General features: G+C 52.4%; 1 protein-coding gene across 4 annotated transcripts in view; it reads left to right on the top strand.

Annotated features, from left to right (window-relative positions):
- Nucleotides 1-15,031, top strand: part of Crhr2 (corticotropin releasing hormone receptor 2) — a 48,162-nt gene that overhangs the window by 8,302 nt on the left and 24,829 nt on the right. For 2 of the 4 annotated variants that reach the window (XM_046426080.2, XM_046426079.2), the window contains exons 2-3: nt 3,301-3,394; nt 10,535-10,660. In XM_046426080.2, the coding sequence (XP_046282036.1) occupies nt 3,301-3,394; nt 10,535-10,660 (220 nt within the window). Of the gene's footprint in view, nt 1-3,300; nt 3,395-10,095; nt 10,375-10,534; nt 10,661-15,031 lie in introns of those variants that run through there. The other 2 variants (XM_046426082.2, XM_046426081.2) reach the window with 1 other exon arrangement.

Raw genomic sequence — 15,031 nt, 5'->3', positions numbered from 1 at the left:
AGGAGCCTGGAGTCTCTAGGAAGCCTTTCCAGTGGGGAAGGACTTGAACTAGGCCATGGTGTGCCCCGCTATGGGGCATGTGTCCCCCATCTCTGAGCTCTCCAACGAGACCTTGACAAGAGCCACTGTTCAGCTCAGGCCGTCTGTGTGCCACTTTCTTGGCATACAGTAATGTGATGCACACCGTGTTTGTATTATCCCCATGTTAAAGATGAGGTGACTAAGGCCCAGAGAAGTTAAGTAGATTTACCAGGGCCACACAGCTAAGAAGCAGCATCCCCAGAACCCTGAACACAGGGATCTCTGCACTCTGTACCCTCTGAGAGCTTAACTCACAGGACATGGAGTAGAACTATTCACGACATGTCTCTGCCTTCCCTGATCCTCCAGATCGTGTGCTTTCTGAGGGGACACGATCCAATGGGCCTCTTCTTCCTGCCCACCCATCTCCACCACCACCAGGGACTCTGCTCAAAATAGTCACCTGAAGGTTATGCTGTGGGTTTGAACTGAGTCAAATCCACCCAACCATCCCCTGAAAGAGAACAAAAATCTGTGACTGTGCCAACTTTTTGGACCAGCGGAGAAGTTCTAGGAGACAGAGGCAAGATCTGGGAGTCATTCCAGAATCCTTTTCTGATATGCTCATCCATTTGCCTGAGCTGGAACTGCAGGCATCAGACGCCAAGCACATGACCCCCACAAAGGGCTTTGGTCAGCAAAGAGACTCGGCCACAGCTTGAGACCCAGCATCAGAGGCAAGATAGTCCCAAACCATCCAGGTCCTGGGGCAGGGGCCATGATCACAGAAGAAGGGTCAGAGGAGTTCCCAGAGGGGAGGGGAACTCGACTCAGGACCTGTGGTGGTTCTTGGCATACATGACCGGACAGAATGTCAGCAGGAGCCAGACAGAGGCCTAGACAGAGGTTCATTTAGGAAGTAGATACACATTCAAGGGAGAATGCGGGCCGTCTGGAGAGTGAGAAGCCCCTCTGTGGACTGGGGTTCAGTATTTATAGAAGGGCCCTGTAATCAGGCCCAGACTGGAGATGGAGCCATACAAATTTTCGCCTGTTTTCCGGGCCCTCTTTCATATCGCAAGGACACAGGCCAAAGGCATGTTGCTGAAGATTCATAGCTGTGTCTTCGGCATCTCAATGGCTTACGGGCATTTCCTTTAAGGTTCAGTAGATCTCTCTTTTTATCCTAGACCCCTATCTCAACATGAGCCCGTTCCTGTGAGCTCAGAAAAGGTGCCAGGCCACCCACAGAGGTCAAGCAGGCCAGCACCTGCGTGGTGGGGCCAGGAATGTTGCAGCGGGCTTTGAGAGCTGTCCCCTGAGATGCAGAGACTGGGCCTGCCTTGGGGGCCAACATCCACAGCAGACACTTCACTTCTGAGTTGAGCATTGCCTGAGAGGCTGGGAGTCCCTGGGGACCTGTGCCACCCAAAGAGGCATTACCTGCACTTCTCCAATGGGGCTGTGAAGCCGGTGATGAGTCAACCCTGAGGCCCTCACTCACCTGAGACCCAGCTGAATAGGGCCTGAAAAGTCTTCTTGGAAGGTCCCAGGGCCCAGAGCTTCCCCTCCACGCCCTAGCCTGCTGCGCTCCAGAAAGGTGGCCCACTGGACCGGTGAGGCCTCTCTGATGCCCAGAAGCTGATGCTGAGGAGCTCCCAGCAGCCCCTGCAACCTGTGAACAGCAAGACCACAGCCCCCCAGGGTTTGTTCTGTGAGCCAAGAGGTCAGAGCTCCCAGATGATGGCTCAGGCAGCCCTGCAGCACCAACACACACACACACACACACACACCTTCTAAGCACACACAGCATCACGCACCCAAGTTCCCTTCACCTCCCTTTGCACCCAGCATTGTGGCCGAGTGTTCCACAGAGCACAGGTGCAGTCTGCGCCCCCGCCCTGGGCTCCAGGAGGGGGTGGACAGCGCTCACCCATCTGATCAGGTGGGATCATTAATTAGAAGCTCTAGGCCAGCAGGGTGAGGCTGAGCATGTGGCCTCCAGCCCCAGCACAGGAAATGGACTGAGATTGATGTGGGGAACGTGATGTTTGAGGGCTCTGGCTCATGGGGACATTCTGGGGCAAACATCGGCCCAGCTGCCAGGGAGGGAACATCTGAGCAGAAGAGAAAGAGGAGGGGCCGCCTTCTGGCAGAGCAGTGCCTTCTGGAATCCCAGAGGCAGAAATGTCGGGTGGAGAGGCCATGAAAGTCACACAGCCAAGTGCGCAGACTCACAAGCACATCGGCCACAGAGTAGACGCCTGATCTTGGGAGGGTGGGGAGCAGGGTTAGAATTTCACTCTCGTTCAGTCCTTCGCCACATATTGTCCAGCCTCTCTGCCTTTGCAATGCTGTGCTCTCTCCTCGTACCTCCCTTATCAGGTGGGCGAACTCCTACGCACACTTCAAAGTCCACCTCAGCCTGACCTGTTCCATAGGCCACCCATCCTCAATAAATTCAAATGCTGTGAAGCTGGTCACCAATCCATCTTTCCCACCAGACGATGGTCCCTGGAGGGCAGACAGGACCACATCTGCATCATCCCTCCATGTCCAGCACCCACTCTGATGGGACACTGGGTGGTCTGGGTCTCTGGGGTAGGATTGCCATTGTTGCCGCCATCAAGTCTGTTCCCTGGTGAGTATAGGAACTGACATTGTGGCCCCTAGCCTCAAAGTGCCACCTCTTCTAGGCAGGCAACCTTCCCAAGTCCAGGTTAGGTGTCTTTCCCACATATTAACCTAATGACCTTGTAACTGTCTGCTTATCTGTGAGACAGGAAAATAAAGTAGTTATACACTTCTTTTCTGCAAGTTCTAAGTCTGGGATTCCTTCCGGACCTGGGACATCCTGAGGACACTAGAGAGGTCCCTCAGCCAGGGCCTGACACATAGTAAATATCTGCAAATGTTGGGGAATAAACAACTAGGGGACATCCCCCACCTGGCTTTGTGACAAAAAGGCCTTGTTCTCTCCCAGGGGCACATCCCTTCCAATGGAGGGGAGGATGGCTCAAGGGCTGTGGGACAGAGCAGACTTCTGCTTCAGAGGTGACCCTGCACCGGACCACTTCTAAGGCCTTTCCAGGGTTCCAAGTTGGGTCAGGACACCACTGTGCTATGGGGTCTTCATTGTCCCCCTCTTCAGCTCCCCCCTCTGCACAATAGAGGTAAAAGGAATGAGGGATGTGTGGCTGATCAAGGCAAGTGACAGACAAGAACCATCAATGGCTGCCAGTGCCTGGCCTCTGACCTCATCCCTTTTCCCCCCAACAGGCAGCCAGGCCAAGCCAGGTGCCCAGAGAACAACCCCAGTGGGCACTGCTGGAGCAGTACTGCCATGCAGTCCAGACCCTCACTGACCTCTCAGGTATGTGTGCCCCCCACTGCCTGGTAGTAGACCCACAGGTGAGGGTGGGCCCCCGGGGCTAAGGAAGGAAAGTTCTCTGGGGTGGATGGAGCCTCAGCTTCCAATCCTGGGCTGCTCTCTGTCTTGCTGGGGGTCTCTCAGGAGGCCCCCTTCCCCATGTGAGCCTCAGGCCTCTTGCTGCTGAGAAAGGCTGGGCTGAGCATCCCTGACTCACTTCCAGCTCCCCCATGGGCACCCGAAGGAAGGAGGCTGGGCTGGTTTCAGAAGCCCAGGGAGGAATTGACCCCTCCACTTTCAAACTCAGGCGAGAGGCGAGGCTGGCAGAAGGTGTAAAACTATCTCCTGTTGCCGTGGCTACAGGTGTCACCCCAACAGGACCTGTGAAATAGCCGCTGGGCCTTGAGTTCTAACCTCTGAGTTTTACAGCTGCTGATTCACAGAGTCAGGGACAGATGCTGCAGAGCTCAGAAGTGTGCTAGACTCTCAAGGCTCTGGAGAGAGCTCTCTAGGGCCCCACCCAGTGTCCTGGCCTTCCCAGGGCTGTACCCAAGGAGCAGGAGGGAAGGAGGAGGGCTGGGGTGAGGAGGAGGTGCCCCTCTGGCTTGGAGCTGCTGCCAGAACACGAGATCAAAAGTTCTGGCCAACACTGGGTTCCCGCGTCCAAATGCAGCCTGACTCTGGCATCCAAGAAGAAAGTCTGGCTTTCTGCTTCCTCAAGGTGGGGAAATTTTGAGCTCAGGCAGACCCAAGTGGATCCTTGCTCCTCCACCTAGCAGAGATGTGACCCTTGACATATCATCTAACCCATCTGCATTAGTTTCCTAGGGCTGATGTAACAAAGTATCCCAGACTGCCTAGCTTGACTAACAGAAAAATCATCGTCTTACAATTCTGGAAGCTGGACCTCTCAGTCTAAGGAGTTGGCCTCTGTTGGTTCTTTGTGAAGCCCTCTCCTTGGCTTGTAGATGACTGTCTTCTCTATGTGTCTTTATAAGACCTCCCTTTGTGTATGTCTGTTCCCAATGTCCTCTTCCTATATGGACCCTGATCCTACTAGATTAGGACCCACTAAGCAAATTGTGTTAATTTTACTTTATCTCTTTAAAGGTCCTATATCCAGAAAGGCCACATTCTGAGGTATGGGGACTTAAGACTTTTGACAAACGAATTTAGGAGGGATATAATTCAGCCTATCTGAACCTCAGTTTCCTCATCTGTTAGAATAGGTTCTAAGTCTTCCCCAGAGGTTTACCATGAGGGTTAAATGAAAGACCATGGGCACACCCAGTCAGGGTCAAATCCAGCAGCCATCAGAGAGGAAATGGAGGCCCCTCACTGCAGGATGGCCCCAACCTCTGTCACCAGACCTTCTGCCTTCAAGCAATGCTGGATATCTACGGACACACCGCCTTCTCCCCTCCCCTCTGCCTGTCCCTCTCCTTCCCTTGGGCAGGTGGCACAGACCCTTTGCTGTTGCCCTGGATGATGGTACCGTGTCCTCCCTGTCTTTGAGTTTAGTGAGGAGGGTTCTGACCTATCCCCAAAACAAGGCCCTCCTGCTCAACTTCTAATACCATTCATCAGTTGACAAAAGACATCTGTAACATAAAATTGGGGGGGGGAGATTAATCAAAGAAGATGATAAGTGCTCATGATCCCACGATCCAGGAATTTTTATATAATATTATAGAACCATAGAGCCTCATGCTGGGCTTTTTGTTTGTTTTTATTTGCATTGAACTCGTCATCCTTGGGGAGCCACACCTGAGAAAGAGTGACATGATCATAATTTTTAAAAAGTCTCCTCGTCTTCCACATGGAGGAAACAGGGACCCCAGTTGAGTTGCTCAGAGAGGAGGATGAACCTGGTGGGAGGACACAGATTTTTACAAAACTGGGACAAGACTGGGTTCACTGTTTTATAACCAGCTTTTCCTCCAATAACTCAGAGTGAACACTTCCCCATGTCATTAACTATTCATTCACCACATCACTGCTGGCGCTGCCTGGCAGCTACCATGGGAATGCACCGTCCTTCAATAGACGTGCCCCTGAGGGGAACGTGTGAACTGTTAGGATGCCCACTGGGCCTGGGAAATCCCTTCTTAAATCTCCACAAGGTAGTGGCCTCCTTTTACTGTCCATTGATTGTGAGAACTCATAATAACAAACATAAAGGTCAAAGATACTGTTGTTTAGACACATGTACATGTGAAAAAAACCGGGGGGAAAAATAAGACCACAGTAATGATAAAGGCAACCTTCTAGGGGACATTCCCTCCAGGGAAGGAGTGCGTAGATAAGTATGTAAGTAATCGGTAATGATCGGTTTGGGACTGGGAGGTAGGCCGGTTACTGTCACTACTACCTGAAACTTCCATAAAGGAAAAGACCAAAGTTAAAATACAGTGAGGCCATGCATGAGCTATTGGCAAGTGTTCATAAATCAAAGACTATGACCAACTCAACTGTATGTCCCCGAGGTCCAAAGAAATGAAAACCACATGTAATCACAAGAGTGATTATGACTCTGGACCAGTTTTTAATGGGTTGTTTCTATTGTTTTCATCACAGAGCATTTATATATTTTTGAAAAATAATAGACATTTTATGTATTCTGCTCATGGATAATAATAAGGGTCTACAGGGACCCAAGGATCCCTTGAACTAACTCCCCAGGCCAACACACAGACATGTATGCACACACCCACAAGTTTGGTCAAACGGAAGAGTTTTGCTTCCTCAGCTCTGTGTCCAAGGCATTTGTTCTTTCTGCAGTGATCACTGAGCCCAAGCCTGAGACTTTCTGATGGATGGTGGGGACAGTGAGTGAAGAGCAACAGTCCTGTCCTCCGAGAGCCACAGCACAGGCCGGTAGAGGATACAAAGGGAAAACTAGGCACCTTATGGAGACATAGGCCAGCCTGGCAGACAGGGGCACCAGGGAGGGCTGCCCCACCCAGACAAGACAGAGGAGGTGAGACTCAGGTGTTTTGAAGGGTGGGAAGGAATGGGTTGGGCTGACTGAAGTGCAGAGCTGAAGGACAGTCAGAATAGATGGCATAGCGTGTGCCAGGGGGCAGAGGGGCAGCAAGGTCCTAGGCAGTGATAAGGTGTTCCTAAGGTTACCTCAAATTTAGCAGGAGGACAAGGAAGAATTTTCTTTACAATGCCAAAGATATGGCTCCATTTTGAAAGCAATGGGAAGACACTCTTTTTTTCTTTTTTCTTTTTCTTCTTTTTGGGTGCCAGGGATTGAACCCAGGGGTGCTTAACCACTGAGCCACACCCACAGCCCTTTTTTATATTTTATTTAGAGACAGGGTCTGGCTGAGTTGCTGAGGGCCTTGCTCAATTGCTGAGGCTAGCTTTGAACTCGTCATCCTTGGAGAGCCATGCCTGAGAAAGAGTGACATGATCATAATTTTTAAAAAAGTCTCCTCGACTTCCATAGGAAGAGACAGAGACCTTGCTCAGAGATGAGGGTGACCTAGTGGGAGGGGACAGAGAACTCCTTTTCCCTCTCTGGGGAGCCTGCTTCTCACCTTAAAATGAAAATGTGGGGTTGGGTGGTCCCTGAGGGGTTTCCTGGTCCCACATCCTGGTCTTCTTGTTGGACATGAAGGTACCATGTCATTTCTCATATCCCAAGGTGGAGTGAGGTGGAATAGAGAGGGGGGTGTCTGACCTGGGAGCACAGTCCTTGGTGCCACAGGACAAGTGCAGATCACTTTCAGGCTCCTTCTGAGTTTCCACACCCAGTTATCACTCCCAGGAAAACCCACAACTTTGTCCAGTTCTGTCTGAAAAGACTCCTGTGTATGTGGTCTAACTGAGAACAGCCCCCCCTAGAGAGGCAAGGGTATATGCTATCCCCTTAAATCCCATTTTTGATGGACAGGAGAATGGGTGTGATATGGTCAAGATGGGGGACAGTGACATCATGTGGGATTCTGTTGTGCTCTGCATGCTTATTTGATGCCATGTATTGGACTGTGTAGTAGGTGTGTATAAGCTGGCCTGGAACCATCCATCCATCCATCACCATAGTAGATGATATCAGAGGTGGGCCAAGACATGGGCTGCAGGCACCAGAGGCACCTGCTTCACCCAGGCTGTTCATGACACACAGGGCACTTCTGCAGCACCTTGAGTTTATTTGCCACTTTTCCCTGTCCCCACCATCCTAGGGACACACAGACTTCCTAAATATTTCTCCCTGCATTGCCTGGCCAGGGTCTGCAACCGGTCAGCCCACAGCCCCAAGAATCCACAACTCCATCCCAGGGGCTTCCAATCCACCTCTGCTTCCTTAGCAAGTCAAAAGTCCCCAGTTTTTGTTTATGTGTAGTTGATTTAACCCAATTGAGGAAAGCTTTGACTTTTTCCAGTTTCTTCCATCTGCCTATTTGCAGATGCAAAAGTGAGCTGTAAATTTGATTTATTCCAAAACTTCTACCAGTTTTCCCTTTATCTCATCTAGAATAACAGTCAATTGTGCCTCTAATAATAAGACCCACAAAGAAATGGCCCCACATCCTGGAAACCCAAGGAGCTTGGTACTGTGAGGTGCGCTCAGGCCCTGACTGCCCATCCAGTGAAATGGTCACTTCCCAGAGGAAACTTGCTGCCTAAGCCCTTTTGTTTGGAATAATCCAAGTCACCCAGGCCAACCCTCTATTCTGCAGAAAACTTTCTGTGACATGTGTCCCCTGGGCAGGGACTCTGATGATAAGCAAAGTTCACTGCTTAAACATGGTTGATTTTGTCCCTGCTCCAAGCTGTGATGTGGCCCTCCTTTGTGCATGAAGGAGGCTTTACCTATAAGACAGGCTGACCCAGCCAGTCACACTCTGGCCTCTTTAGGACCCCAGGAGGCAAGGCTCAGTTCAGGAACTGGGGACAGGACTCTGCCTAGCACTAGGATTAGGATCAGGTTTTAGGTTAGAGTTAGGACATAACCCATCCTCCCCTGTTGCTGGCATTGCTTATTATGGAGACCAAGGGCCTTTGTCCCTGCAGCTGTTCCTATCTGAGGCAAAGGCTCTAACTGTCCATTAAGGAGAGAACAGACCTGGCTGGATACTCTGCACCTTGTCCCTGCCAGTTGGCAGGCCCTGGAGAGATTCTAGGGCTCAGCCCTGACCTCACTGCTCACTCGCCCTCTCCCTCTCTCCTTCTGCCTGGGAGTGACAGCGGCATTAGTAAAGAGGCTGGTGAGACTGGATACACGGAGGCAGCCTATCCTGCCCTCCACCTTCCCTGCTCAGGGTGTGGCACTGGTTCAGGGTGGTTTCAGGCTTCTCTGGCACCTTTGGTTCCCAGTCAAGGATGGAGATAGGGAGATAGGACAGTTCCTGGGACCTCTAGCTCAGCTGGGACTAGGTCCTAGTTTATCCTGCCTTCTAAAGATAGAAATACAGAACACACATGCACACATGCATGGGTACATGTTGTGAATGCACACACACACACACACACACACACACACTTTCACAGGCTTTTCCTCTCATAACTCAAAACCAGAGAAATCCTTCAGAAGATTTCAATGATGGACAAAACCCCAAAACAGGCTAGACTCCCACCTGGGGTAAATGGCAGTGAGAGGAGGCACAGAGCCCAGGCTAAGTTGGAGCTTGCCACACCCACATCCCTGTTTCCCAAGCCTGAGTTCACTGAGCAGGCATGAGCCACAGGCCCATCTTGAGCTCTCTAGGGGTGTAGATGCAACAAAAGAGCAGGCAACTCCTGAGGAAACCTGGGCAAATTCCCCATGAAGGATTTTAGCTCTTCCACATCTGCTGTGGGACCTGATTTCCACCCCCTCTACTAGTACAGACACCAGTCAGGTGATTCTGTCCAATTCAGGAGGAAAAGAGACATATTCTCATTTCTCACTTCATTCTTTGGTGCCCGGGCCACTCATATCCTGGTGTTTGAAATCTTCCATTTAACGTCAACCAATTTCTCCTCTAGAATTTCCCTTTTCATTAAATGGCAATAGTGTTCCCTCAGTCAGCCAAATGGGAGACCTGGTGTTATCCCTGACTTCTAACTTCTGCTGAATGTCACCTGCCTCCTTCCCTCTCCAGTGCCCCCTTCCCAGGTTGAGCTCTAGCTCACATGCACTGGTGCAGGTCTTCGTCCATTCAGGACACTCGATCTCATTAGACTCTCTTTAGTGGCCTCCCGATTTCCCTCAAGGTTCCTCCAGTCCACTTCCTTCTTAGAGGCTATGGCGGCTTAGAAAGGGTGCAAATCTGCATGTGGACGGTGCGCCCCACGCCCCGTTCTAGTGTTCTTGCTCATGGAGAAGAAACTCGGGCAAAGAGTCGCCCGACTTTGGCTGGCATCTATCCCACCACCGTAAGGGAGGCTGCAGTGGGTTTCTTGGACAGGCGGGTGCCTTTTGCTGTCCCTGCGGCACTGGGACCTGGGATTCTCCTCGGATGGGGCATTCCACACCCCAGGCCTAAGCTCGCCAGCCCGCGGGCTTCCTCCGAACTTTGCTGGTGGAAGAGAGCCAGGACCTGAGAAATACGACTCGGGGCAGTGGGCTGCGGACTGAGTCCGATCAGGGGAACCGCCCGGCCCCAGCCCTGGTCCCGGCCCCGGCCCCGCCCCCCGGCGCCGTCATTGGCCGCGGCCGAGCGGGTGGACCCACCGCTCCGCACTCCGCGGCTCCGCTTCGGTTAGGTCCTGGCTTGGCAGCTCCGGGAAACCTGGGGTGGCGGCGGGAGGCTGCCCGACAAGTCAGGGCTGGACAGGCAGGGACCTGGACCCTGCGCTCTCTCGGCCGCTCGCCCTCACACCCACTCTTGGCTGCCACACCGGGCGCGCATTCCCACTCCCTTTCCACACGCAGCTCCGGGACGCAATGGACGCGGCACTGCTCCACAGCCTGCTGGAGGCCAACTGCAGTCTGGCGCTGGCTGAAGAGCTGCTCTTGGACGGCTGGGGACCGTCCCTGGACCCCGAGGGTAGGCGGGAGGCGAGAGGACCGAGGCGGCGCGAGCTCCTTCCCCGGCGCCCTCGGTGCCTCCAGGGCCACGCGCTCTCAGCGCCCGGCGCCCTGAGTCTCACAGCACCCTGCGCCCCAGCGACCCCTCTGTGATCCGCTCTGCTCTCTCCCGTCGCCAGGTCCCTACTCCTACTGCAACACGACCTTGGACCAGATCGGTACTTGCTGGCCCCGGAGCGCTTCTGGAGCCCTCGTGGAGAGGCCGTGCCCTGAGTACTTCAACGGTATCAAGTACAACACGACCCGTGAGTGTCCATCGGCCCTTGGCTGCGGGCTCTGCGCCGGCCTCCCTTTAGTGCAGTTCAGGGAGAGGGGAGGGTTCTGGACCCTGTGTCGGAAACCTGCAGAAGGCGCAGTATCGCACAGCTTCCAACCTCAGTAACTGTGGGCAGTAACCATTCCTGGACTCTGGGTGGAAAAAGTCAAGAAAGGGAGAAGGGAATATTTCCTCCTTTTTAAGGTCAAATCTCTCCTACACTGCTACCTGAAGTTTCCCCACTAAGGCTTCATCTCTTCCTTTAGGATGCTCCCTTGACCCTGGAGCGGGTGCGGTGGGCGTATATATGCTTGCTCTTCTACCTTCTACCTTGTCCCCCACCCCCGTGGTGATTAGATTCTTCACTACTGGAGAAGAGAGGGGGAGGTTAGGAGGCAAGAAAGATGGGGTGAGCATATATGTTGGGGAGATCATACAGAGCATAGACAGGGGAGCTAGAGGTACGAAGTGTCACCTCTTTCCTAACCAGATGTCCCCAGGCTGGCCCACAAGTCTGTGAGTCAGGCATAGTAGGCAGCACTACTCCTGTGTGGCAGTTCCAGGTAATGCGTGGGGTCTGAATCAGGTCCACCCCCACCTTCCAGAGAGAACAGCCTGCCCCTCCTTCCTCCTGGCAAATCACTGCTGGCTGGACACTGAGGAAGAGGGTGGCAGAAGAAGAACACCTCTAGATGAGGTGTTCAGTGAGGGTTCTGGTTGTGGCGAAGGGTGTGTGTGTGCACGCGCATCTGTGCCTACGATTGCCTTATGTCTATGCCCTGTGGAAGGTCTAATGGGAGCCAGATGTGAGGTCCCTGTGCGGCTGTAGATGCAGTGATCACTGGCCCACAATGAACACCCTTCACATCTCCAGCCTTACCCCAACAATAGAGCACCCCCCAGCCGACTTGATGTGGGGGCTGTTTGTCTAAAGTCCCTTCCTCAAATCATTGTATCAAGCCCTGAGTGTCCACATCTGAATGGTGGCCCAGCTCCTCTGTTGCCACACATATACATATGCATGCGTGCGTGCATGCGTACATGCTTGTCCACGCATTCCAAGTCCTTCATGGTGAGTGATGGTTAGAAGGCAAGATACCAGGCTTGCTTTTGGTGCCAAGCTGCACTCCCCTAGCTGCACCAGCTGAGGGCTCTGGTGGACCCAGGGAGCAGCCCTACTCTGTGGAATCTAGGGCAAGATGCTCCTAATGGAAGGGACTGGTAGAGGTAGTGGGACCTCTGAGGAAGGATTCCGCATCACCTGAGATCCTGCTTTCTATCCATTAAAACAGAACTCTATAGGAGGAAGTGAGGTCCCCAACCCAGGAGGTATGCAAGCTAGAGAAATGACCTCCCAGTTCTCATATTACAAGACTGTTTTTTTGTGTGTGTGTGTGTGTATTCTGTGAGCTTTGTGGAATGTGGCAATGGAGATCATTGTGCCTGATTCAGTCTGTGCTCAGCAACTAAGGGTCATCCAGGGCCAAATAGGGAAATGAAACTTCTCAACCCACAGCCTGTGAGCCTGAGGGAACCCTACCTCTCTGCTCTTCACCTAGCCTGCCCTACTTCCTGTTCTCCCCAGTTAGCCTGGAAACCCCACCCCCTGTATCAAGGGCAGAGTCTGGACTCTTCAGAGCAGAAATGAGCACAATAGGATTCAACCAATTTATTGAACACCTATTATATGACACAAGGCATTGGCACTGTATTGAAGGCCTCATTCATAATTGCAGCAGACAAAACTAATATACAGTGATAAGCCCTGATGGGGGAGGGAAGGGGGAGGAGGATAGGGACAGCACATACCAGACCATTCACATCAAGTCAAACTTGAAGCTGAAAAAAGGCTGGGGCACTGGGGTTGATAAATGTGGTAGCAATTATCCCCTGGTGTCTAATGAACAATTTTCTCCACTTGGACCAAAGAGTTTTCTGCACTGTAACTCCCAGGGAATGAGAGGAGCATGGGGTTGGGGTGGGGGGCATTGCCATTAACAGGTACCTGGGGCTGGAGGACAGCAGACAGTCAGCCCAGGTGGGAAGAGCCAAGGCAGCTAATGGCAATGCGAGTTTGTGATTGATTGATTTCCTGCCTGCCCTGGCCAGCCAGCTGCTGCCTCCTCCTTCTCCATTTGCCTTCATTGTCTTCCTTTAGAGAAGGATGCAGACAAAACAGCCCTGTCAGAAGCCTGCAGGGCAGTCTGGGCTCCTCTTCCTTCCCCAGTCTTCATATACCAAACCCCTCCGAAGCCTCATTCCTTGGAGGGCAGGAATTGCCCAGATGGAAGAGTAGCTTAGGCGGTGGTCCCTGAAATCTTTCAACTCAGCAGAGTGCAGAGAAACTGCCACAAAACAATCAAGGGCTGCTCTTTGTCCAGGGGCCAGATTCCACCAAGAGAGTTTTGCACCCGAGATCCCACTCCCCATACACGCTGCTTGTATGTCCACATGGCAGACAAGAACACTGAGGCTGGAGACATGGAGTCACTTGTTCAAGCTTCTAACCAATCCTATGCACCAGTGCAAGCAGGGAACCCACAGCCCTCACTTTTAACCATGGGGAAAGTCTGCTTCCAAGAGTGACATGTTGAATTTGGAAGGCAAGCTTAGGGGACAAAGGAAGCCTCTAGGCCTGGAGAAGTGGGGGAACTCAGCCACCTGACCTGCAACTCTAGGGTCAGGTTGGATTTATTGGGCCAATTCAAATAGGCATAGGAGAGTCAATCTAGTTCAGGGAAAATGAGTAAAGACCCAGATATGGAACTGTGCTTTGTGGCTGGGGACTAGTGAGCATCATGTGGAGAAAGAAACAGACCAGAGAGGCAAATGGAGAGCTGATGATGCACAGTATCACTGTCAGTGCAGGATGGAGCCTGGACAAGCTCAGGAGCAGAGGGGACACTCATTCTTCAAGAAGGAAAGGAGTGACAAGGGGTGCTGTACCCTGGGGTCGAGCAGAAGGCACTGGAATTAACAAGGTGGGAGAAGGAAAGGTGGGGGGGCACGGATGACCCAGGCACACAGGAGACTGCTGAGCACAGTGGGAGATGTGCTGACATTGAGAAGCTGAAGGAACACCTTAACAGAGATGCCAAGGAAGCAGCTGGCTGGGTGGAGAACAGCCCCAGAGGGCACCACGGGTGGAGGGAAGCCATCTGGTGGTTCTCAGGATGTGCATGAGCGAGTCTCGGAGGCTGGGTCAGAGCTTTGACTGGTCTCACCCAGAGACCATCTCTGGGTGCAGCAATGGCCCAGGGAAGGGAAGGGACTCTTGGAAAGTCACCCATGCTAGTCCACATTAGTAGCTGTGTGCCCCTGCAGTGTGCTCACACTACCATGCGCTTTCATGTCTGCACTGTTGTCAAGCTCATTAATCCTTATGCCCCTCCAGTGATGGGAATATAGTATTATCCTCATAGTACACCTGGGGAAGTTAAGTGACCTAACTCATAACAGAACAAGGATTTAACCAAGGTTCTGCTGCTTCCCTGGCTCAGAAGCTCTGCTGGGTTAAGCAGAGAGAAGAATTTGTTAAGAGCTTATGGAATCACAGAGTGGGTTGAGAACCAGATTGGAGGCCCTCATCCAAGAACATGGGATGGAGTAGAGCCAGTGAGGGAATCCCTGTTCTCCCCAGGTGGCCATGCCAGTGCCCCCATGCCACTGTCAACTCAGGGAGATACACCTTATTTGAGAAGATCATGACATTGCCCCTAACCTCCCATCCCACCATCTGGGTCACAATCCTGCTGGACAACTGCTCTGGGGTCTTAAGTGCCTGCAGCCCTTACTGGAGACACTTTCTCTGTCTCTCTTGTAGACGCCAGTTCACTAACTCCCTCTAGCAGGTGCATGTTTTGGGTAGAGGAAAAGGGGGCTCTGGGTCACATGCCTAAGCCCTAGCTGCAAGGGAGCCTGGGAAGGTGAGGACTTAGCACTTCAGTTCAGGGGCAGGCAGTGGCCTCTGCCTTCACCTAGGGTTCCATGAGCCCAGCTTTAATGTCTGGTCACCAAAGCAATCCTGAAGGTCCATACATGGTATAACCTGGGGCAAGTCCATCCCCTTCCTGGGCCTCTGTCTCCTTGTCTGTAGGGAGCAGGGAAGTGGGTTAGCTCAGCAGTGATGCTCTGTTCTCCTCTGACCTCCCCCATTCCACAGAGATGCCTCTGAGCCCATCTCTGAGTGTGTCTCTCTCGTGTCTCCCTCTGTTTCTGTATGCCATTCTGTCTTCCTGTCTCTGTGTCTGAGTATCTATCTATTCTTGGTTTCTCTCTTGTGTTCTTTCCCACCTGATTGTCCCTTTCCAGATCTCTCCTTCCCTCTATCCCTCCCTATTCCTTCTCTCTTCCCACTGCA

The sequence above is a fragment of the Marmota monax genome, unplaced genomic scaffold (assembly GCF_021218885.2).
Source record: "Marmota monax isolate L192 unplaced genomic scaffold, Marmota_monax_Labrador192_F-V1.1 WCK01_AAM20220418_F8-fsc00133, whole genome shotgun sequence".
NCBI lineage: Eukaryota > Metazoa > Chordata > Mammalia > Rodentia > Sciuridae > Marmota > Marmota monax.
This window is presented reverse-complemented; position numbering and strand designations above follow the sequence as displayed.